The 26098-nt window shown below is 39.4% G+C and overlaps 1 protein-coding gene across 1 annotated transcript in view; it reads left to right on the top strand.

Moving 5' to 3' along the window:
• LMNTD2 (lamin tail domain containing 2) overlaps window positions 1–26098 on the top strand; it is a 48594-nt gene that overhangs the window by 1410 nt on the left and 21086 nt on the right. The window contains exons 3-6 of the mRNA XM_058159678.1: window positions 4660–4741; window positions 5602–5763; window positions 17857–17955; window positions 24579–24688. Of these exons, the coding sequence (XP_058015661.1) occupies window positions 4660–4741; window positions 5602–5763; window positions 17857–17955; window positions 24579–24688 (453 nt within the window). The remainder of the gene's footprint in view (window positions 1–4659; window positions 4742–5601; window positions 5764–17856; window positions 17956–24578; window positions 24689–26098) is intronic.

Genomic DNA, 26098 nt, shown 5'->3' with positions numbered 1-26098 from the left:
GTGGGAATAATTAGATGTGGAAAGTTTGTCCAGCTCAGACGAGTATGCCCCATTTGTTAGGATTTTGATAAATGTTTGACCCACTGATAAAAATGGGTGATAAACACTGTTATGTTTCTGCTACAGAGAACTTTAGCTTTGTATATGGTTGTCATTTCATATGACTGTTTACAAAAGCAACGAGGATGCTATTTGCAGGAAAAACCCCATTTCATTCATATATACCATAAGTGTGTGTGTGTGTCCATCCATCTCATAATATATTTGAGTTATATTTAGGCAAATTGAATAATTGTGATGCATGCAACAATAGAAAGTACACTGTAAAAGAAGTTTTCTAATTTTCAAACAGCGATTGTGTAAATAATATTTAATCTATTGCCTAATAAATTGATTCTGGAAAATGATTTTGTAAAATATTCTGGCTTGGCCTTCTAGTATGATTAATCTGCTTGCCTTTCTCAAATGCCACTTAAGACTTGGTTCTAAATTGTGCTTTTTATATCTGGCAGCTAAGTAAGATTTTATGCAGCCTTGGGGCTACAGCGTATTGCAAAAAATCCTGCAAAAGATGACATTAATCTTGCAGAGCTGACGTCACAAAGAAGCAAGTTATAATCAGTACCTGAACAAGGTTTCCAAGCCTCTCAGAAAGCATTGTTTTTTTACTAGTGTAACATGCTCATTGGTATTCAATTTTAATCCCTCCCCACCTTTATGGGTCACAAGTAACTGTTTAGCATATAATTGTTATTCAGAGCCTTCACCATTCTAAACAAAAGTACATGAATGACATCTCAAGTGGATACGAGCTGATCACTGTTGGCCATCAAGCAAGCATGATTAATGGATGTAGTTACCACAGTCACTGACTGTTGTACCACAACAGTACACAGTTAAAGGGGAGAGTTGTCACTGTTAACAGTATAAGAAACCAGTTGACCGAAGAGCTCTGTGTTTTCTTTCTTTGAAAAGAATACACAAAATAGATGTTATCTATTAGAAGAACTACACATCTTCCACAGTAGAAAAGCTTTTGTGACATGTGGAATTCTTTTTGGATGAGATGGAGCTGCTAAAGAGATAATACAAATGTACATGGGATATACCGGTGCACTGTATTTATTTCCACCAACATTTGTTAGTGCTCTGAGCCGAGACATAATCTTGAAGACTTTCTCTTGAAAATGTACAGGCATGAGGGAGATGAAACCTTCATGACAGAAGGCAGGAAACAGGAGGATGAAGAACACTGTTCTGTATAAAACAACGCAGCAGAAGAGGAAAAACTGAGATATTGTTAGTGTACATACATAAAAAAAATAGTCCACACTTTCTAGGGGTACAATTTGTAGCAGCCTTGTGGTCCTGTGTCTGCTGTCATTGTCCACTGAGCCTCAGAAAACAGTTGCCAGCTTGTATGTAATAATTAAAACTCACAGCAGTCCACCTCTGTTGGCTAGGCCTTCCCTAACAAAACAGTGGATTTAATTTGCATTCTGTTTCTTTTGCTAATATATTTCTTTTGCTTTAAAAATGGGAATCTCTTCCCATTGTATGTAATTCAGGCAAAGAAGTCTGGCCTTGTCAAATATAGCTTGAGCTGGAGAGAATCCTTTATTATTTATAAAGGATGATTTATTATTATGCTCATTCGGAGAATTGGAAATAACCTCAGTGAAGTTTGAAGTGACATCGTTCTAGCAGTAAGCCCCACTGAACATTACAATTTGTTTCTGAAGCAGTAGTGCCTTCATTGATTTAATGGTGATAATTATAGCTTTGTCCTTTTTAAACAAAACATTTTTATTTTCAGGCTCCCATAAGGTGTCCAGAGCAGTTATCTAAACCTAAGCATAATACATTTTCAATTTTACTCACTAAAATCCCAGAACTTAGTCCAGAAGGAGAAATTCTCCAACACATTCACAAGAGCAGAGGTTCCCTTTACTGAGAAAATAATGTACGATCAACTTGCAACTAATGGCTTTTCCTTATTACTTCTGAGAATTTGAACTTCAGATGTGATACGTTATATAGGTCTATAAATCAGTGCTGCCTATGAACAATCCAAAAAATTCTTAGTCCAACTATATCTAGGCTATACAATATTGTAATGGAGGAGTGAGATCCCAGAATGCTGATACATTCCTGGATAAAGGAAATTTTGAGTATAAAGAAGCTAAATCCTGTCTTCTTGAAAGCTACCATTTGCTTACAGTGTTTTATTTATGTTGCCTCTTCTGAAGATGGCTTGCCAAGGTTTCTTGTAATGTTATTCCCACAACAATTTTGTAAGATATCTTGTCCGAACAGATTGAATAGAATAAAAAGTTACCAGATGATCTCAGTTATGGAACTGGGACTTAAACCTGACTTTCTCCAGCCTAAGTCCAATGACTTAACATTTACACTGGCTCTCAATTGCTAATCCTAATTTGCAATGTATCTTTTTAGTGATTTCAATTCTTGGTTGCATTTTGGACTTTCAGTGTCGATTGCTACTTCTGGGGTAAAGGGAAATCAAACTTGGCCTATTCCCCCCTCCCTTTGTCATTCCAGTAGATCTCCCAGATTCTCTAGAACAGGATTTCTCCATCTCAGCAATTTTAAAATATGTGAACTTCAACTTCCAGAATTCCCCAGTCATTTTAAAGTTGCTGAGATGGAGAAACTCTGCTCTGGAGGGTCCCATAATTTCATGGCATGTTTTTCAGGGACTGCAGAGGAGAGCAACAAGGATGGTTTCCACCTTATTTCACCTACAAAAAAGCTGTGCCAGATCCAAAAGGACCAGAATGACCCCTTTGCAGGATCAAATGTAGAGTTTAGCTCAATGTTTGTACCTATTTTAGTGATCCAAATCAGGAGCTTTGGGAAATTCTATTTAATCCCTGGTGATGTGGGCACTGACTTCGCCATTGGCCATTCTCTATCCTCCCGTACTTAGTCATGGTTTGTTTGTTTTTTTAATAATGGAAGAGTAACTCCATATGGTTTACACAAACACTTGTGGTTTCCCTTCCTGCAACTGGTTCACAAGTATGCAATCATATGCGTGATTCCGGAGAACGTTGAGCTTCACCCAAGGAAGCTAGAAGGAAATGAGTCAAGGAGGTATGTCTGTGATGAAGTAGGTCTATGGAGATTCTTTGAAGAAGTAGTTTTATTACAGATGTTAGCAAAGCTGTAACTAGAGCAGACAAACAGGAAGGGCCAACTATAAGCCTCAAAGACATGTGGATATGGATAAGAGAGCTTTTCCACACTGTAGCGTTCAAGTCTCTATCTCCTCTGCATAAGCAGGTGACAATGAAGCTTGCTTAATCCTGTCTCCATTTTGGCCACAGTGAAGGCAAAGCCTTCTAGTTAAACTGCTGTTACCACAGACCTTGATTGATGGATTTTCCTGCTGTCTTTCCTCTCCGAACAACAGCAGGAAAGCAACAGATTGCTTTCCCTCCTGTGGGCAGGCCCCCTAACGACTTTCTGGTGATAAACACACACCGTTTTACAGTTCTCCTTGTCCATTGAAATAGAAGAGAAAATTGGGCGGAACTTTTGTTCATTTCAAGCAGCTAAAAAAGCCAACAGTGGCCACCAAAACAAATGGCCCTGGTTCCATGCTGAGTCTGTTGAAAAAAAAAATTAAACAAAAAGATGCCCAGCTTTTCTCTTCTACTGAACCCCAGTGGGGAATAAGCTCAAGGTCTAGCTTTTCAAGGCAAACAGTGTGAGATAGCTAAAAAGTAGAGAGTGGGTGTGCCTGCCACAGCAAACTAGAATCAAGGGATTTGTGCAAGATGAATGAAGCCCATCAGGCTTGTACTAGCGGGAAGTCAGATAAGGGGAGAGAACTTTTTTTGATGTGGAGCAAGAAAACTCTGGTGGAGTTTGCCTTCTTAACAGTCTCAGGACAGGCTGAGGCTGGAGGGAGAAGGGCGGTATAGTAACATGAAATAAAAGAAATTAAAAACTTATTTTGTATAAAATATTTATATAGATATAAAAAATTAAAAAATCATCCACTCTTGCTACCTAAAGCTGTAGGGGGCCTATCCTTGTGCAAACAGGAAGTATGGATCAGTCCATAATTAGGCCAGCATTCAAATCTTCTGTTTCATTTCCACCCCCAGTGGATTAAAAACCAATCATTTCTTCACCAGAAACAACATCTCTGGATTGTTAGTATAATGGATCCACTTAATCTCAGCTTTCATGATCCTTCTAGCCCTCAGAATCCAGGAAAAATCATATTTATAAGATAGGACAGCTTCCTCTGGCTGGTTACTCGATTTCTAATGGACCTTCTTTATAAACATCTTCTCTATGTTAGCTATAATGGTGATGAGTGCAATGTTGGAAGACCTCAAGGACAGTTTAGGGATAGATGGCTATGTGGTTGCTTGGAGTAAAAAATGATTTCAGGGCACTCTCTCTATTTTAGTGCCCTCCAGATGTGTGGAACCACATACATATCTGGTTTATCTCCCTTGAGAGCAATAGCAATGGTTGGACATGTTTGGAAAATACCAAGAAGTTTTAGTGTCTGTGTTACCAAAAACAGACTAAAGAACAAGTGAAATTACTAATTTTATGTTAAGTAAAACATTGTTTTTTATTCCAGAATAGTTGTATAAAGAAATGTATCATTTTTAGGAGCCCTAATGAAGAAGTCCTTCAAAAAGAAGTAGATCAATTGAACGCTGACCTGAAAGCTGTTAAGGAGGATTATGTACAGGTAAATCAGTAGAGCCATCACTCTACTAAACAAATAATTCCCTCGACGCTGTCAAACTATTTACTAAATCTGCACTACTATTAATCTTCTCATCGTTCCTATCACCCATCTCCTTCCACTTATAACTATAACTTTGTTGCTTGTATCCTTACGATTTATACTGATATTGTTTCCTGATTACTTATTTGTAGCCTATGACTATCATTAAGTGTTGGATCATTAAGTATTAAATTTGTACCCTATGACTATCATTAAGTGTTGTAAGTGTTGTACCTCGATGAAGGTATCTTTTCTTTTATGTACACTGAGAGCATATGCACCAAGACAAATTCCTTGTGTGTCCAATCACACTTGGCCAATGAAAAATTCTATTCTATTCTATTCTATTCTATTCTATTCTATTCTATTCTATTCTATTCTATTCTATTCTATTCAGCAATATTTGCCTGAACATTGATACCATGGATATAGCTGTACTTTGAATGGGAATTTGAACACAGGTTTCCTTGAGCCAAGTTCAGCACAGTACACATTGTTTTTAGTTGCCTAACATTTTCACACCCGTGCAGGATCTGCTTTGTTTTTAGATCAATTAAGTGTTAATCCATTTGTTGCAGCAGCTGTCTGCATCTGACATTTTGGGCTGGGAGAGAGTGACTTTACCAAAGTCACTTAGCCATTTTTCATACCAAAAGTGGAACTAAAATTCACAGTCTCCTGGTTTCTACCCCTGTACCTTAAACTGGGTACACTAAAATGACTTCCTCACACTACAGTACACTATTGCAGAATATTTTGATTTTGACATTTTGATCAATGTCTACCTGTTCTCATTTGCTTTGGTCTGTCTTTTTGAAAAGGAGATAGAAGATCTGAAAAATGAACTCGCAAACTTGAAATTGCACATCAAGAATTTGAGGCAGAAAATAAAGACCCTGGGAGTAAAATTAGATGATGAAAATGATACCGGATCTGACATTTCTCTGGCTGAAGAGAGGCAATTAACATGTGAGAGCTTTGAGGTAGGAGCCAAAAGGCTTTACCTAGCCAATAATGTCTGTTTGCATTCTCTTATTTCAATTTTATTTTTTAAAACGTTAAATAATATTTTAATTGTGATTTGTTTCTTTTATCAATTTCTGATTTTGTTTGGAGGAGAAATAGCTTTCAAATGGATTGAAATATCCTGCAGAATACTAACTGCTTATGAACTCTATCTAGGATCCTCCTCGTGATATCTTTGGCTCCCTATCCTGCCTGAACTTGTAATTGTTAAAACTTGTTAAACTTAGAACTTGTTAAAAAACGTTTTAATGAACATGGTTTTCCTTGATCCATGTCCAGTACCTTAATCGCTACATTTTTTTTTCTTCCTAGCATCTATTGTTTAACCTTTTTCAAGCATATGTGTATAGTGTTCTTTGCTACATATTTTAGATAAGATAACCTTTATTGTCATTTTTTACTTCAACCTTCTTGTAAATATATGTTTGATGATTGATCTCACCCAGTATGGAAGATACTTTGTAAATAGCACTTCCAGTGGCAACCATTGCACATCTGGAATTATCTGCTTAGGAATTCTTAAGACATACTGTCAAAATGACAGATGTGCCCACCATTTCCAGGTCTCTAGAGTCAAAGGTTTCAACAGAAGATACACACACACACTCCAAACTCTAATGTGCTACTTTAAACCAGTAGTGTCAATCCATCTATTAACCTTTTCTCCAAACCTTTGCTCCCAAAACATGCTCTAGAAATTTGAAGTTTTACTCATCCCAGAGTAATTCTAAAAGGATGAGAAAAACTGCTGTTGTGTAAATAAAGGTTGGCTAATGAAATTTTAGAAGAAACCCAGCGACTGCTTCTAGGTAGGGATTGAGTCAATAGTGAAGCTTGCCTATCAAATATATCTCCTTCCTGAGCATGTTTTTAATTAATATAACAATTGTAGAAAAATATTATATTTGGAAAGAGAATTCTATTTGTCAGGAAAAAATATGACAATTATTAATGAAGTCAAGTTCAAACATGTAAAGTAATACAGTTTCACATTTTTACCTTTAGTTAAACAAGTAATTTGAGCATTGGGAATAGTTTATGCCATCATGCTACGAATCCCTTCTTCATGTAATGGAATGCAAATGTATACATTCTGTCAAAATGGAAGAGTGAAACAGTAAGCAATGGAAGAGAAAGAGGAAAATATTAAGACATGAAGCGGCAGAAATAAATACTGTGCATTTCTCATTCATCAGGATCCAAATAAGAAGATGATGATGACAGACAGACAGACAGACAGACAGACATAGATAGATGATAGATGATAGATTGGGGTCCCCAACCCCTGGACTGAGGCCCACTACCTGGCCATGGCCTATTCAGAACTATGCCCTGCAAGGGATGGGTCGATGTGCACATGGGTGCACAGCTCGATTTGTGCAAGCAGCAGGCTGGCACACATGCACACACACACACCTCAACTTATGCGGTTTCCCTCTCCCCCACCCTTCCAGGCCACCAAGAGATAGAATAGAATAGGAATAGAGTAGAATTCTTTGTTGGCCAAGTGTGATTGGACACACAAGGAATTTGTCTTGGTGTATATACTCTCAGTGTACATAAAAAAAAAGATACATTCGTCAAGAATCATAAGGTACAACACTTAATGATAGTCATAGGCAATGTTGAAATCCAAATTCTTTTACTACTGGTTCTGTGGGCGTGGCTTAGTGGGCGTGGTGTGGCTTGGTGGCCATGGCAGGGGAAGGATACTGCAAAATCCCCATTCCCTCCCCACTCCTGGGGGAAGGATATTGCAAAATCTCCATTCCCACCCCACTCTGGGGCCAGCTAGAGGTGGTATTTGCTGGGTCTCCAAACTACTCAAAATTTCCGTTACCAGTTCTCCAAACTGCTCAAAATTTCCACTACTGGTTCTCCAGAATCTGTCAGAACCTGCTGGATTTCACCCCTGGTTATAGGGTACAAATAAGCAATCAAATCATATTAGGAAACAGTCAATATAAACTGTAAGGATACCAGCAACAAGGTTACAGTCATACAGTCATAAGTGGGAGGAGATGGGTGATAGGAACAAGGAGAAGATTAATAGTAATGCAGATTTAATAACTAGTTTGACAGTGTTGAGGGAATTATTTGTTTAACAGAGTGATGGCATTCGGGAAAAAACTGTTCTTGTGTCTAGTTGTTTTGGTATGCAGTGCTCTATAGCATTGTTTTGAGGGTAGGAGTTGAAACAGTTTATGTCCAGGATGCAAGGGTCTGAAAATATTTTCACAGCCCTCTTTTTGACTCGTGCAATATACAGGTCCTCAATGGAAAGCAGGTTGGTAGTAGATAGATAGATAGATGATAGATAGAAAAAGAGAGATAAGGGGGGAGGGGGGAGGAGAGAGGAGAGAGGGAGAGAGAGAGAGATAAATTGCAGGTGGACTCATTTGGTTATGATTCATTTGAGCAGTAAGGAAGGAAAATCAAAAATCTCTTTGAGAACTACTCAGGACTCAGAGCAATAGAAATAACAGACTGACGTTCAGATGAATGGAGTCAATTCCTGTTTGAGAAATGTATAAATATCCATCAGCGGTAACAACTGTCTCACCTTATCTGCATGTGAAAGCTAAGCAGTGTCAGGCCTGGTTAGTATTAGGTGGGAGAGCCTTGGGGATATAGGCTAGACTGGAAATTCAAAAACTTACCTCCAAAAGGGCAATGGCAAAGGCAAACCATTTCTATAATCTTGTCAAGAAACAGACATGTCCATGAATCACCAACCATTATATGCAACCTGAAAGTAGTCTTACTTTTTATTGTTGGAAAAGGCTGGGAGGGAAAGGAAAGGAAAAGATTGTGGCAAAAGGCTAGTAATGACATGACGAAGCAGAGCTCTTGGGCAGAGATGGATAACTTGACATACTGTATTTTACTGTAATTTTCTACCCTAGTTTCAGTCCTGACAGAAATACGGAAATGATACAACAAAAAACAAAACAAATAGAACAAACTCTATCACAACTCAATATTGCTAAAAAACTAATGATGTAAAGCTGGAAAATATGATATTGTTAAGGCACATAAGTTATTCCTTCCTCAAATTGAGAAAATTAATTTTTCTCTATCAGCTTAATATCAACATTTATCCAGCTTCTTAATTAGGCAACTTGGCTTTTCCCTATCAAATAGGGAAATAAACATTTGGAAAAAGCATAACTCCTTCTTCGTCCTCCTCCTCCTCTTCTTCTTCTGGAAAGTTTAATTAGAGATCAAGTCACTTTGCCAATCAACACATCAGTCCTATTAAAGCATTGCCAGAAGTAAAAAATCTTGCAGAGAAATAGGCAGAATTCCAGGCCTGGCTTACTCTCCAAGAAATCACTAGTTTGTAAAGGCTAGAGGAAAATCCAGTGCTGCTTCTTCTGTCCAAGGCTTCTCCTTGTCCCTACTCCAAGCATTTGGAGAGTAATTGGAGAAGAACCACCTCAGCCTTCTGCTTGGATGCAGGTAAGTAGACCTTTCTTGCTCTTGCTTCTTTTTCCACAAGCAGCTTGAATAAGGATTGCTGAAGGCAGCTGGCTGTGGTCAAGTTAATTGGCACTGGAGGAAAGAAAGGTTCATAGGGAAGAAGAAGGCTTGGAGATGTGTGATTGCCCCTGTTGCTAGATTGCTAGACGGACAGACAGACAGACAGAAAATGAAATTACAGAGGAAAGGAGAAAGACAAAGCTGAGGAAGATTTTCGTCAGTTTTGGAGGAAAGTTCTCCAAGGTTTAAGGAAGGTTGAGAGTGGTGAAAGAATGATGCCACCATTTGAGCCAAGTTCTAGAAGATCTAGGTGGCCAGAAGAAGGAATTCTAAAGAGGAACTACCGCAGGGGTAAAATGCTCCTGGATCGGACCAGATTGCGAGATCCGGTAGCGATCGTGGCTGGTAGTTCGGCGATCCGGTAGCAATGGCGGAGCAAAGCTCCACCCACCCGCCTGTGTGTCATTACTTCCTGGTTTTAACCAGGGAGTGATGTGTTTTTTACCTTCTGTGCATGCATGTGACATGCATGTGCACTCCTAGCCGGTAAGGAAGATAAGTAGATTTCACTCCTGAACTGCTGACATTTTGAAAAAAATAAGTACTGTTTATTTGACGGTTTTTGACAGAGTAAGCATCCACTGAGTGCTGAATCTTGATTATTTTCAATTAAAGGCACACAGGAAACTTTCATTCTTGTGCACATTAAACAGCAGTTGAAGCACAGAGGGGGTGTTAGAAAAGGAGATCTTGAAAAATAGCAGAGGGATTCAAAGATTACCTTTTGTGATGGCTAACATGGCCAGCAGCTGAGATGTGGAGCTTTGAAGTACTGTAGAAAGGAACACAGCTTTTCAAGGTTAATCAGAATTACTGTTTTAAATGAACTGAACAGAGATAGTGAGCAGCAGAGAAATGCTTTACTAAACCTAATTTTCTTGGAGAGAGATGGCTGGTAATTTAGGGTTGGTGTGTTTTTTTTATACAATTCAGTAAAAAGACTTGCAATGAAGTATTACATTGAAAATGTGTCCATCTTTTAGGGATACCACTGAAGGAGTATTCACTGACTGTTGACTGTTCCATGACTTTCTAGCTCCCCATGAAGCCTGCATATACCGTACTCAAACCTGAATCTCAAAAAAGTCAAGTCAAGCAAAGATGTATGTCCCAAGAGGCAGACTATCAGCAACACAATTTGGGAACAATTTCACCATCATCATCCAGATCTGATTCATTATGAACAGGATGGTCTCCATTCTTCTAAGCTTTTCTTCACTAAATGTAGTTCTGCCATCTTTCTGGTATTTCTGGTACCATTTTGGATCAAAAAGAGACCATTCCTTTGGTAGAGGAACCTTGTTTCAAAATATTTTCCCAAATATTATCCTTTCTTCTTATATCAGGGCCCTCTGGTGGCTCAGGCTGCTAAGACAGTCTGTTATTAACACAGCTGCTTGCAATTACTGCAGGTTCTAGTCCCACCAGGCCCAAGGTTGACTCAGCCTTCCATCCTTTATAAGGTAGGTAAAATGAGGACCCAGATTGTTGGGGGGCAATAAGTTGACTTTGTATATAAATATACAAATAGGATGAAGACTATTGCTAACATAGTGTAAGCCGCCCTGAGTCTTCGGAGAAGGGCGGGATATAAATGCAAATAAAAAATAAAAAAATAAAAAAAATATCAGGGACTCATGTTGATACATTTCAACTTTTTCTATCTCACTGGTCCTTTGAATGGATTCTTGCCCAATCCCTTTCTCTGTTGGCAGCCAGATCTCCAAGTTGATTTCTGCTCTGAGACCTGGATCAACCGGAATAACAGCTGACCAGCAGTTACAAGTCAGGTTTTATAGAGCAGCAGAAAACAGAACTCTCTACTGCAGGGGTGTCAAACTCGCATCTTCATGGCATCATCGCGTGACATATCGGGACTTTCCCCCCCTTCACTAAACCAGGCGGGGACTGGGCCAACACGTGACACTACCGGCCTGTGGCCCGTGAGTTTGACATCCCTGCTCTACTGCTTCCTTCCACCCTATTCCAGTATATCAGCCAGCTGTTGTTTAGTTATCCTGACCTTGGGTTAAATCCCCTTCTTGAACTGCTGGAGCTTGGTAGATGGCTTTTCCAGCAGGAATGTGGGAGGGGAGGTCCTTCCCTGCATGAAATGTGTCCTGGAGCTGCAAGCCAGAACAAGGATACCTCTGATTCACAATCAGACTGCCACTTCAGTTTTCTGTTGCACGCAGACAACAAGTGACCATTTCAACGGAGCTCTAGGAAGAAGCTCTGTGTAAGAATAGATAAACATCACTAGATTCTGATCCTCATTCATCCATATAAAGTTGGGTCCAGAAAAAGGAAACGTAGCTGTCTGAGCAAAATGTAACCTGTTTTTGTGTGTGTGTGTGTCCAAATATTTCTGAATTGAGCTGGGTTGTAAAGAATTCTGCACGTGCAAGGCATATGATTCAAAAGCAAATGGAACAGAGAGCTACTCAGCTCAGCAAACCGCAACTCATAAGACTTGGAGACAAAGCACCTCATGTTCTGGGATCTGATGAAATCATTATTCTCTTGACACATCAATTTAACATGACTAATAAGGGTAGTGAGAGGAGGTGGATGGCAGATTCTGTTCCTGCTGCAAACAAACAGAAACCGTTAGTCAGGAAATCCAAACAGGAAGATCAGAATGTTAATGTTTTAGAGGTTGTTTTTTCTGTTGATTACAAGATTTATTAGATGACTTTAAAAAAAAATGGGGTAACAGTCACAAAATTCAAGCTGTTCTTTAATTAATTATATTTACTCATTCATTATTGTCCTTTCAACAAAAAAGGCACCTCGTGTTCAACCTTTAACAGATTGCATTTTCTTGAGTGAAAAAAACTTTGATTTTTCTTTTCTTATGTATCTTTGAACCTTGAATTTTCATCTTTCATTTCTGGAGTGCCTGGATTTTGGGGGTCTATAAATTGCATTAAGTCAAAAACTATTTTGCTTTCTTTGGGCACGGCATCTACTCACTATACCACTAAATTCCCTCCCCCCCCCCATCTCCCCACCTCTGAAATGATAAAATACAGCTCTAGTATACGAAAAGGCTGCCAGTTTAGTGCAATCAATGAATCCAGCCATCATAGCTTATTCAACACACCCTGGTTTAAACAAACCATGAGGGAACACTTTATGTAAACTAGCTAGCGTAGAAGAGGCTGACTTGCTTTGCCGAACAGAGATTCACTTCCCAGGATCTCATGTCAAAAGATTCTCAAGACTCCAAGACCAGGGAAGTCACTTGCTGGAGAGGGACAGCTTTACCAGCCAGAACAGTATGCATAGGAATGGATGGACTGACTGCACATAAAGTTGTTGTTGTTAGTTGAGAAGTCATGTCCGACCCATCGCGACCCCATGGACAATGTTCCTCCAGGCTTTCCTCTCCTCTACCATTCTCTGGAGTCCATTTAAGTTCATGCCTACTGCTTCAGTGACTCCATCCAGCCACCTCATTCTCTGCTATCCCTTTCTTCTTTTGCCCTCCATCTTTCCCAGCATTAGGCTCTTCTCCAGTGAGTCCTTTCTTCTCATTAGGTGGCCAAAATATTTGAGTTTCATCTTCAGGATCTGGCCTTCTAAAGAGCAGCCAGGGTTGATCTCTTCTAGGAATGACCGGTTTGATCGCCTTGCAGTCCAAGGGACTCGCAGGAATCTTCTCCAGCACCACAATTCAAAGGCCTCAATTCTTTGATACTCAGCCTTCCTTATGGTCCAACTTTAACAGCCATACATTGCAACTGGGAAAACCATAGCCTTGACTATACGCACGTTTGTTGGCAGCGTGATGTCTCTGCTGCACTTAGGATAACATCATGTATATATCCAAGTTGGGTTGCACATGACATGTTCCACTTGGCTTTTCTTATGATAATGCATCTTTGTTCACTTTAGAACCAAGTATGTTTCTCCTACAGGTAGTCCTTGACTTACAATCATTCATTTAGTGACCATCTGAAATTACAACAGCATTGAGAAAAGTTACATACGGACATTTTTCACACCACTGTTGCAGCATCCCTATGGTCACATGATCAAAATTTGGGCGCTTGGCAACTGGCATGTATTTTTGACAATTGCAATGTCCGGGGGTGATGTGATCACTCTTTGCAACCTTCCCAGCTGGCTTCTGACAAGCAAAGTCAATGGGGGAAGTCAGAATCACTTAACGACTGTAGTGTTTCACTTAACAACTGTGGCAAAAACTAATTTTACAACTGCCTTGTTTAGCAATGGAAGTTTGGAGCTCAGTTGTGGATATAAATCAAGGACTTCACCTGTACTAAATTCACCTTGTTTAAATCGTTGCGTTCTTCATTGCTCCCACTTCTTTAAGTGAATTCTTATTTATTTCTCTCCCCCTCCACTCTTTTGTTCAATCATTCTCTGTCTTGCTATTAATGTGGCTGAATTTTCTTTGGTTCCCACAATGATTAATAATCAAGCAGCTGGATTAAAGTTCCATCAATCAACGCTAAAGGCCAGGGTGCAGTTGCAAGCTATGACCACTAGAGGACACACATCACTTGTCAAATTTGGATCCTATCCTTCTCCCTTTCTAGTATAAAGTGAACAACACTGAAGCATTTGCATGCACACACTTCATCCATGGGTGCTCTCATATGATCTGTACTTTGCATCATTACAGATATTCCATAGCCAAATATTTTTGTTCTGTTTAAACAAGCCCCCAAAAGAAATGAATCCAGTTATAAAACCAGTGGAGCAATTCACCATATTTTATAATTCGGTTACATTTGCAACATCTTAACTTACCCCTAGGTCTTTTTTGCTACTTTCTGTCTCTTACTAAAGCCTCTCAACTCATTCCTACCTCTTATGAAGAACTCAAGTGAACTGCTACAATGCCCATGAAGGCCAAAGAGGCAGAAGCCATTAAACAGCTGCATCCCACAACACATGCAGAGTTCCATTTCCCACCACAACCAACTCAAGAGACGTTTCTGGGAAATAAGCATCCTCTTAGAGCTGGGGTGGTATAGTGGTTAGAATGCAATATTGCAGGCTAATTCTGCTCACTGCTAGCAGTTCGAATCTCACCTGGCTCAAGGTTGACTCAGCCTTCCATCCTTCCAAAGTTGGTAAAATGAGGACCCAGATTGTTGTGGGCAATATCTGCTTAGAGAGGGCTATAAAGCACTATGAAGTGGTATATAAGCCTAAGTGCTATTGCTATTGCTCTTCCATTTTTCAACCCAACAATTCAACTAGTTTGATCCATCCTCCGTGCATTTGCCTAATCCTGTTTTACCTAGCTAGAAAATGGTGACCATCACATTGAAATACGATTGTGCTTCATCTAGTGTTCTGTAATCTAGTGTTCTTTACTACTATTCAGAGGCTTCAATTTTTCTTTGTTGAGTCTTTCTGATGATTTAGCATTCACTGACATTGGCAGTGAGGAAACCATAGCTTTGACTATAAAGTTTAATTCTTATCTATTGAGTTTGAGGATTTCACAGCATCCATAATAATCATTAATTTGATTTAAAAAATCAATTTTAAATATAATAATAGTTAAATGTCAAGTGAGAACCAGCATGGTGTACTGGTTAAGGTATCTAAGTTGGAAACTGGAAGGCCATGAGTTCTGCCCTAGACACAAAGTCAGCTGGATGACCTTGGACCAGTCATTCTCTCTTAGCCCTAGGAAATAGGCAACAGCAAACCATTCTGAAAAATCTTGTCAAGAAAATGGCAGAGACTGTCCAGGCAAGAACTGGACAAAGAATCGAAGAAGAAAAAAGGTTTAAATAAGTTCAGAATACATCTAGAGAAGGAAAGTATGGGAAAAGAATGAAAGAGGAAGCTATCTAACCATCTTCTTTTTCTTTCTTTCATTACAATATTGAAATATTTATTTAATATTGAAATCAATATTAAAATATTGATTGTAGAAAATATGACTTCAGTAACAGAGTTGTTAATGCTTGGAATGCACTACCTGACTCTGTGGTCTCCTCCCAAAATCCCCAAAGCTTTAACCAAAGACTATCTACTGTTGACCTCACCCCATTCCTAAGAGGTCTGTAAGAGGCATGCATAAGAGCACCAGTGTGCCTACGTATAAAAATTAAATTATTATGATTATTATGATTATTATGATTATTATGATTATTACCGTTCCTGTCCTAATGTTCCCTTTGATTGTATCCAATTCGTATGGTTATTTCATGCTTATACTTATATATACTGTTGTGTTTGACAAATAAATAAATAAAATAAACAATATCAAATTCCCCCTCCCAAAAGAAACCATTTTAAATGCTTAAAAAATATTCATTGCAAATTATCAGTCGGAGCATAATGGAGCTGGACTGCTTTGGGTGTGGGTGACATGATTGTGCTACTGTTGGTTTTGTTGTGAGCCACCTACCATTATTGCATGCAAGATATTGTTGTAAGTTTAACACATAAATGTGAAATTAAGCAGAACTAAAACAATTGTTTTCATGTGTGTCAAATTACTCATATACTCATATTGTGGTGCACAAATTGTACTTGGTCTGGAAAAAGCTGTACAAAGCAACTACTTTCGGCACACAGCATGTCAGATATCTGATCAATAAATCCGATCTATTTATTAAAAGAGTAGTAAGTATTTCAACAAGAATAGAAGTTTTTTTATTCCAGGGTGCTTTTCATGCTGATTTATTAGTACACTTGTGTAAAGGTAGTCCTTGACTTATGACCACAACTGAGCCCAAAATTTCTGTTGCTAAGTGAGAGTTGTTAAATGAATCACTGCCGTTGTTAAGTTAGTAACACAGTTATTAAGTAAGCCTGGTTTTCCCTTTGACTTTGCTTGTCAGAAGGTCTCAAAAAGTGATCAGACGACCCTGGGACAGTGCAACCGTCATAAATATGAGTCAGTTGCACCGCGAACTTAAAACTTATTTATTTCGTATGGCTGGACTAGCCTGATTTTTATTTTTATTGGATGGGTTTTTAAAACTGTGTTATTTTACGGGGGAGTACGTTTTTTAACATTTTGGGCATTTAAATTAGTTTTTTAAGGGATGTTTTTAATTATTGTGTGTATTTATATTTTATCTGCCTGTTCACCGCCCTGAGTCCTTCGGGAGAAGGGCGGTATACAAATTAAAATATTATTATTATTATTATTATTAAATATCTAATTTTTCATCATGTGACTATGTGGATACTGCAATGGTCATAAGTGTGAAAAAGGGTCCTAAGTTGCTTTTCTCACTGTCGTAACTTTGAACGGTCACTAAGTGAACTGTTGTAAATCGAGGACTACCTATATCATGGAGGCCATTACATTTGCAGTGTCTCATCTACATATCAAGAAGAGCTGGATGGAGTTTGCTCCTGCTTCACAAGGACGGGGAAACTAAATGAATTGCGGTCTTCTCCACCCAGCGCAGGAATAAGCTTTGCCCTTAATAAAGGGCATTTGTGTCTTAATTAAAATAATATAGTTCACCCTATAGGAAATAAGATGCTGGATTCTTTTTTTTTAATTCCTTTTCTATGCTGCCTGCTGCTGGAAGTTAGCTCAAAATGCAAGTCAAGCCGTCTTTAAAAGATTAAAACCCCAGTAAAAATACTACAAGTAAATTAAGAATAAAATGTGAAGACAGGCATTCCAATACCTTTGCTAAAATGTAGCTCTAAAGAGAAGGCATTCCTTAATTTGAAAGCCACCTATAAGGATGAAACTGCAGGTGGTCCACATTGAAGAATTGCTCCTTCGGTGGCCACTTGACGTTACAATGGGTGGCACCGATGGGTCCTTGCAGTTGTGGCTGTTGCAATGTCCTCTGGTCACCTGATCACCATTCGCAAACTGCACTGCCAGCTTCCCATAAGTAAAATCGATGGGGAAGCTGTCAGAAGGTTGCAAATGGGGATCAGGTGACTGTGGGAATCTGTGACGGATGGAGTTTGCCCAAGGATGGCAACTGGGACGTTGCAACTACTGTCATAAGTGTGTGTGGTCTTGGGATTGCGTGCTTTACAACAGTGGTGAAATTCAATTTTTTTTTACTAATGGTTCTGTGGGCATGGCTTGATGGGCGTGGTATGGCTTGGTGGGTGGTGGCTTGGTGGGCATGGCAGGGAAAGGATACTGCAAAATCCCCATTCCCTCCCCACTCCTGGGAGAAGGATGCTGCAAAATCCCCATTCACTCCCCACTCCTGGGGCCAGCCAGGGGTGGTATTTGCCAGTTCTCCAAACTACTACAAAATTTCCGCTACCGGTTCTTCAGAACCTGTCAGAACCTGCTGAATAGCACCCCTGCTTTACAACAGCATCATTTAGGGTGGGAGTTGCTTGTTCCAACAACCCGTAAGGCAGCCTTCAAAAAGCTTATCCTTCATAGAAGATGTAATGGCTTTCTGTTTAAAAATAAAAATAAAAATAAAATAAAATAGCAAGCAGTATTTTTTTCCCTCTGTTCTGGGGCTCAATAACAAGCATTAGTTGTAATCAGTGTTTCCTTTCTTGCACAGCTGTGGTCGGAGGCAGAAGAGAAGATCTTAACAGACCCAAGTCAAATAAGGCTTAGGAGAATTCCAAAACACACCAGCTTTGTGGACACCTTTCCTAAGGTCAGTGACTTCTTCAGTGGGGGTGAGGTAGTAAATTGAGTGAGGTTTAAAGAAAGGAGAAGTTTGGGGGTAAAAAGATACATAGGGGCTGACAATTGGGAAAAGAAATATCAAAACTGATTCTGAAGCAATAATTTTATTAGGTCAGCCAAAAGTCGAAAAAGTAATGTATAGACTCTTGAATGTCCAGATACTCTCCATAAGACAAAAGTGGTTAAAAATGTAGCACAAATGGAAAAGGAAAAATATGTGGTTGGTATTCAACTCCCCAAGCAGTGCCATCTGCAGTCCTCCAGAATCCTCTGAGTTCTGTGCCAAAATTTGATGGCTGCCCGGTCAGTCTTAATTTTCTCCTTTCAGTGCTTCTGCCCTTTTGGCTGTGTCTCTAGCCTGTTGTGGCCCGCCAGCAGCCAGCAGAGGTGGCAGCAGATTCGGACAGTGAGGAGGTTGGGGAGGAATGTGGGCCAGTCCTGGAGTCTGGGGAAGGCTCGGACAATGGCTCTGAGTTGGAGGCAGAGAGGGGACCAAGGCCATCGGATAGTTCTTTGCTGCCTCCAGAGTCTCCGGAGTCTGACATCAGCGAGGCAGAAGAATAGCGTGAGCCTGTTCACAGTGTGCGCATGCGCAGAGCTGCCAGGAGACAGGAACAATTAAGGAAACAGGCTCGACTTGGGAGTAAGGTTTGGAGATGATTGGCCCCTCCCATAAGACATAAAAGAAGAGCAAGCGGGACGTGAGCTTTTGCAGGAAGAATTAGTTCATCTGGCTGATCCAAGATTTGAAACTTCTGTTTGTGACTCTGTGCCAAGTTTGGCTGTGCCCTGCGTCTGGAAATTAGCTCTTTGGCAGTTTTCCAAGTGAGATAGGTGGTGTGTTTTTTTTCCCCATAAAAAAGTTTTATTTTTACAATCATATCAAACAGCTCATCCAATGTACAGTTATATACAATTAGTCAGGCTTGCCCAGTCACCACCCCCCTTTTTAACACTCTTCCCTCTTCTACCTTCTTCTACTTTCCATACCTTCGTCTCCTTCTCTTATCTACATCCTCTCCTCCCTCCACCCTACACCTTCTTTCTCCCTCTTCTACCCCTCTTCCTTCCTCTTCTCTTTCCTACCTCCTACTCTCTCCTCTTTTCTCCCTCCCCATCGTTCTAAAATGGTAACTGGGCAGACCCGACCCTACATTAATTATATTTATACATCTTCAATAATCCCTGTACATTAACCATCACTCCATCCTTTACCCTCAACCCCCCAATTCCCCTCCCCCTTACCCCCCACCCCCCACCCCGACTTCCCAGAACAAAATGCAGGGTATCAAAACTAACAATCATAATCCAAAATAATTCCTAAATTATAATCTCTAGTCACCCCACACATAATCACACTCTCAATTCCCCTCTCCTTCAAAAATATATCTAATACAAAATATTTCCCTAATTTACACATATGCTATTCGATATTTTTTTATCTGATACTTATTTTGAATATAATCAATCCACATTTTCCATTCTAAAATATATTTTTCTTGTGTATAGTCTTTCAAGTAAGCAGAAATTTTTGCCATTTCTGCCAGATTTGATACTTTGAGTGTCCATTCTTCAATTGTAGGTAATTCTTCTTTCTTCCAATATTGAGCAGTCAAAAGTCTCGCGGCTGTTAATAAGTTCAAAATCTATTTAGTCTCTATAGCTGTACAATCCATAATTATTCCTAGTAAAAAGAACTGTGGAGTAAACTTAATCTTCTTTTTCAAAATATTCTGCATGATCCACCATACTTTAATCCAAAATGCTTTAACTTTTTTACAAGTCCACCATATATGGTAATAATTGGCATCTTCACAATCGCATCTCCAACATTTAGCTTGTACATTAGGATACATACATGACAACTTTTTGGGGTCTAAATGCCATCTATAAAACATCTTATAAAAATTTTCTCTCATATTTTGCGCTTGTGTAAATTTAACATTCCTCACCCAAATTCTTTCCCAAGTTTCCAACATTATTGGTTGCTGAAAATTTTGTGCCCACTTAATCATACAATCCTTAACCAATTCAGTCTCTGAGTCTATTTCTACTAATACATTATACAACCTCTTAATATGCTGTTGGCCTTGATCTCTCATTTGTTTTAACAAATTATCCTCAGTTTGCTTAACACCTATTTTTTGATCTAATTTCCATCTAGCTTGTAATTGTCCATATTGAAACCATGTATAATTTTTCCCTTCTTCCCCCATCTTTTCTTTGGATTTTAATTGTAATTCCCCTTTTCCATACAAAGGAGTTCTTTATAGGTAACTACCTCCATCTTTTGATATATATTTATATTTTCTATCATGTGTCTCGGGATTGCCCATATTGGAATCTTTCCATCTAATTTATATTGATATTTCCTCCAGACCCTCAATAATGCATTTCTAATTATATTATTTTTAAATATTTTATCTACTTTCTTATCATATAATAAATAGGCATGCCACCCATATAACAAACCATAACCTTCTATATTCAAAATTCTTTCCTCAGTTAAATTAATCCAATCAGTAATTAATGATAAGACAACTGCTTCATAATACAATTTTAAATTGGGCATTTTAAGACCCCCTTTCCTTGTATCCTGCATTATTTTTAATTTTATTCTTGGTTTTTTGCCCATCCATACAAAATTATTAACCCCCTTTTGCCATTCCTGTAATTTGATATAATTCTTAAGTACCGGTATCATTTGAAACAAAAATAGAAACTGGGCAAAACATTCATTTTTATAGCCGCTATTCTTCCCAGCAAGGATAGTTGTAACTTCTTCCAATTCTCCGGTCAGTCTTTTTTAGGAAAAAAAAATGCTAAAAATTCAGTGAATGCTGAATTTTTAGCCTTTTTCCCCCTGAAATTCTCTCCTTTCAGTGCTTCTGCCGTTTTGGCTGTGTCTCTAGCCTGTTGTGGCCCGCCAGCGGCCAGGAGAGGTGGCAGCAGATTCGGACAGTGAGGAGGTTGGGGAGGAATGTGGGCCAGTCCTGGAGTCTGGGGAAGGCTCGGACAATGGCTCTGAGTTGGAGGCAGAGAGGGGACCAAGGCCATCGGATAGTTCTTTGCTGCCTCCAGAGTCTCCGGAGTCTGACATCAGCGAGGCAGAAGAATAGCGTGAGCCTGTTCACAGTGTGCGCATGCGCAGAGCTGCCAGGAGACAGGAACAATTAAGGAAACAGGCTCGACTTGGGAGTAAGGTTTGGAAATGATTGGCCTCCCATAAGACATAAAAGAAGAGCAAGCGGACGTGAGCTTTGCAGGAAGAATTAGTTCATCTGGCTGATCCAAGATTTGAAACTTCTGTTTGTGACTCTGTGCCAAGTTTGGCTGTGCCCTGCGTCTGGAAATTAGCTCTTTGGCAGTTTTCCAAGTGAGATAGGTGGTGTGTTTTTTTTCCCCATAAAAAAGTTTTATTTTACAATCATATCAAACAGCTCATCCAATGTACAGTTATATACAATTAGTCAGGCTTGCCCAGTCACCACCCCTTTTAACACTCTTCCTCTTCTACCTTCTTCTACTTTCCATACCTTCGTCTCCTTCTCTTATCTACATCCTCTCCTCCTCCACCCTACACCTTCTTTCTCCTCTTCTACCCCTCTTCCTTCCTCTTCTCTTTCCTACCTCCTACTCTCTCCTCTTTTCTCCCTCCCCATCGTTCTAAAATGGTAACTGGGCAGACCCGACCCTACATTAATTATATTTATACATCTTCAATAATCCCTGTACATTAACCATCACTCCATCCTTTACCCTCCACCCCCAATTCCCTCCCCTTACCCCCACCCGCACCCCGACTTCCCAGAACAAAATGCAGGGTATCAAAACTAACAATCATAATCCAAAATAATTCCTAAATTATAATCTCTAGTCACCCCACACATAATCACACTCTCAATTCCCCTCTCCTTCAAAAATATATCTAATACAAAATATTTCCCTAATTTACACATATGCTATTCGATATTTTTTTATCTGATACTTATTTTGAATATAATCAATCCACATTTTCCATTCTAAAATATATTTTTCTTGTGTATAGTCTTTCAAGTAAGCAGAAATTTTTGCCATTTCTGCCAGATTTGATACTTTGAGTGTCCATTCTTCAATTGTAGGTAATTCTTCTTTCTTCCAATATTGAGCAGTCAAAAGTCTCGCGGCTGTTAATAAGTTCAAAATCTATTTAGTCTCTATAGCTGTACAATCCATAATTATTCCTAGTAAAAAGAACTGTGGAGTAAACTTAATCTTCTTTTTCAAAATATTCTGCATGATCCACCATACTTTAATCCAAAATGCTTTAACTTTTTTACAAGTCCACCATATATGGTAATAATTGGCATCTTCACAATCGCATCTCCAACATTTAGCTTGTACATTAGGATACATACATGACAACTTTTTGGGGTCTAAATGCCATCTATAAAACATCTTATAAAAATTTTCTCTCATATTTTGCGCTTGTGTAAATTTAACATTCTTCACCCAAATTCTTTCCCAAGTTTCCAACATTATTGGTTGCTGAAAATTTTGTGCCCACTTAATCATACAATCCTTAACCAATTCAGTCTCTGAGTCTATTTCTACTAATACATTATACAACCTCTTAATATGCTGTTGGCCTTGATTTCTCATTTGTTTTAACAAATTATCCTCAGTTTGCTTAACACCTATTTTTTGATCTAATTTCCATCTAGCTTGTAATTGTCCATATTGAAACCATGTATAATTTTTCCCTTCTTCCCCCATCTTTTCTCTGGCTTTTAATTGTAATTCCCCTTTTCCATACAAAGGAGTTCTTTATAGGTAACTACCTCCATCTTTTGATATATATTTATATTTTCTATCATGTGTCTCGGGATTGCCCATATTGGAATCTTTCCATCTAATTTATATTGATATTTCCTCCAGACCCTCAATAATGCATTTCTAATTATATTATTTTTAAATATTTTATCTACTTTCTTATCATATAATAAATAGGCATGCCACCCATATAGCAAACCATAACCTTCTATATTCAAAATTCTTTCCTCAGTTAAATTAATCCAATCAGTAATAAATGATAAGACAACTGCTTCATAATACAATTTTAAATTGGGCATTTTAAGACCCCCCCTTTCCCTTGTATCCTGCATTATTTTTAATTTTATTCTTGGTTTTTTGCCCATCCATACAAAATTATTAACCCCCTTTTGCCATTCCTGTAATTTGATATAATTCTTAAGTACCGGTATCATTTGAAACAAAAATAGAAACTGGGCAAAACATTCATTTTTATAGCCGCTATTCTTCCCAGCAAGGATAGTTGTAACTTCTTCCAATTCTCCGGTCAGTCTTTTTTAGGAAAAAAAAATGCTAAAAATTCAGTGAATGCTGAATTTTTAGCCTTTTTCCCCCTGAAATTCTCTCCTTTCAGTGCTTCTGCCGTTTTGGCTGTGTCTCTAGCCTGTTGTGGCCCGCCAGCGGCCAGGAGAGGTGGCAGCAGATTCGGACAGTGAGGAGGTTGGGGAGGAATGTGGGCCAGTCCTGGAGTCTGGGGAAGGCTCGGACAATGGCTCTGAGTTGGAGGCAGAGAGGGGACCAAGGCCATCTGATAGTTCTTTGCTGCCTCCAGAGTCTCCAGAGTCTGACATCAGCGAGGCAGAAGAATAGCGTGAGCCTGTTCACAGTGTGCGCATGCGCAGAGCTGCCAGGAGACAGGAACAATTAAGGAAACAGGCTCGACTTGGGAGTAAGGTTTGGAAATGATTGGCCCCTCCCATAAGACATAAAAGAAGAGCAAGCGGGACGTGAGCTTTTGCAGGAAGAATTAGTTCATCTGGCTGATCCAAGATTTGAAACTTCTGTTTGTGACTCTGTGCCAAGTTTGGCTGTGCCCTGCGTCTGGAAATTAACTCTTTGGCAGTTTTCCAAGTGAGATAGGTGGGTGTTGATAACCTTCCTCTGAAAGACTGTTTATCAAGTCTTGCCGACTATAAATGAAGGTAATTTACAGCCATATGAATTAAAGAGGTTTGCTGGGACGAAGTTTGTGCTGTTTAATTTGTAAGGAAGCCTAGGTCAGAACACAGCCTTCTACCTGGTCAGAGGAGTAAGCTTCATTTTCCAATCTATGAAAAAGATTGGCCTAGTCTTTGTTTACAGATCTATGAAATATGTGTTGTGGCTTCTCTCCAATCATCATTTGTCAAATGTTAGGTTTGGAGCGAGATTCTTTAAATCGGAGTGAAGTTTCTCCATGCAAATTTTTGTTGTGGGGGTTGTTTAAGTTGCAAAAGTTATTCAAAATATATTCTGGACATTTTCCTGTAACCTGTTGTTCAGGTACAGCATAGATTGTAAAAATGTGATAATTTTACCAGAAGGTCTAGTCTGTTGCTATTTAGTTAATACCTATTATATTCCCTTCTACCATTTATTATTCTTCATTCTGATACTGAAAGCATTTTCCTCTGTTAATACTGAATCTGCTGAGGTGTATGTGTGTGTGTGGGAAATACACTGTGATACTGACACAAGCATACATGCATACCTATTGCTTATCATTATTTTAACATGCCATTGTCTTTTTTTTTGTTTCAGATTCAAGATGATTCCTTTATCAGTGAAGAAAGAGAAGAATTTATCAGCAGAATAACTTTTGATGACTCGCCACCCATTGCTGGTGCTTTAGGAGAGGAGTCACCAGAGAGGTAACCGAAACTCACAAGCTTTCAGAGATAAGAGATGAAAGATATAATCATGGAATTAAGCCCGGAAGGAAGTTATACCAGGGGTGAAATGCTCCCGATTCACACCGGCTCCCCTGATTAGGTAGCGATGGCAGCTGCTGGTTCAGAGGACCGGTAGCAAAAATCCCTGGCCCCGCCCCCCCCTCTTCTGAGCCGCACCATCAGCAGAGGTTTGTTTTTTTTACTTTTAAAAGTTTTTCTTCAGCTGAAACATGCCTTGAAAAGTAAAAAAAAAAACAACCCTCTGATGATCGTGGAGATGAGCAGAGATCATCAGAACACTTTAAAAGTTTTTTTTTAAAAAAAACCTTCAGCCGAAATGTTTAGATTTCACCCCTGAGTTATGCCAAAGTGTTTGTTATAAGAATGTACCCAACAGAAATGGGGAATTACTTAGATGGCCTTCTCATATTGAACTTCTGTGTTAAGCACACATATCACTTGCAAGATTATAATTTACAAGATTGTGCGTAAAAAGGCAGGTGGAAGTGTTTATTCACAAGTAGATAATATGTCGGTTAAGCTTTAGTCACACAGCTCGACGTGGTAGTTTTGGAGAACTTCATGTCATAAAGAAACTTGGCCTCCTACCTTTCTGCCTACATTGTCCAGATCAAAGACTATGACTGTTGAGCTGGATGGGATAGTGCAGTGATCACTATGGCCTTGTGAAAGCTTTTTGTTTCCATGTTTAGGACTTTTAGTGTTGTTGTTTTAGCATGGTTGGTCACTTAACCTTGCTAGATGCTTGGGTAGAGTACCAAGTCTTAAGGCGCTCTGATGGTCCCCTCCCTAGCTGGGGACCATCTAGATCAGGGGTCACCAACCTTTTGGACCTCAGGGACCACTAAATTCATAATTTTAAATCCTGTGGACCACTAATATGATCTGCTTAATGACAGTCTGAATGGGCGTGGCTAGGTGATCATGTGACTGGGTGGGCATGGCCAATATGATGTCACTCACATTGAGGGGCGCCTCTCCTTGCCCCTCCCCTCCCAGCCACTCCTCGCCTGCCCACCTGGGCTCTTTAGGGCCCCAACAGGAAGCAGTTGTTGGAGCTAAGCAGCCACCACAAGAAAGAGTTAGCAAAACAGCTGGCTCAGTTCAAATTGGATCTGACCAAGAAGGAGGCTCAGCAGAAGCACCTCATTGAGGACTACAAGCATAGGCTTTCCAAGCAGAGGGAAGACCTATGGAAGTGCAAGGCCAGTTACCGGTGCCTGGAGGCTCAGCGGGCTGAGATGGTCAGTCAGTTCCAGGCCATGATGCAGTCCCACTGGAACGAGGCCCTCTGGCTCTTCGTCACCAGCGGCACTTCCCTCCAGCCTTCGGCCAAAGCCCTGCACCAAGAGGCCAAAGCAGACTCCA

The sequence above is a fragment of the Ahaetulla prasina genome, chromosome 1 (genome assembly GCF_028640845.1).
Source record: "Ahaetulla prasina isolate Xishuangbanna chromosome 1, ASM2864084v1, whole genome shotgun sequence".
NCBI classification, from domain to species: domain Eukaryota; kingdom Metazoa; phylum Chordata; class Lepidosauria; order Squamata; family Colubridae; genus Ahaetulla; species Ahaetulla prasina.
The sequence above is the reverse complement of the archived record's forward strand: the minus strand, read 5'-3'. Positions and strand labels throughout refer to the sequence as shown.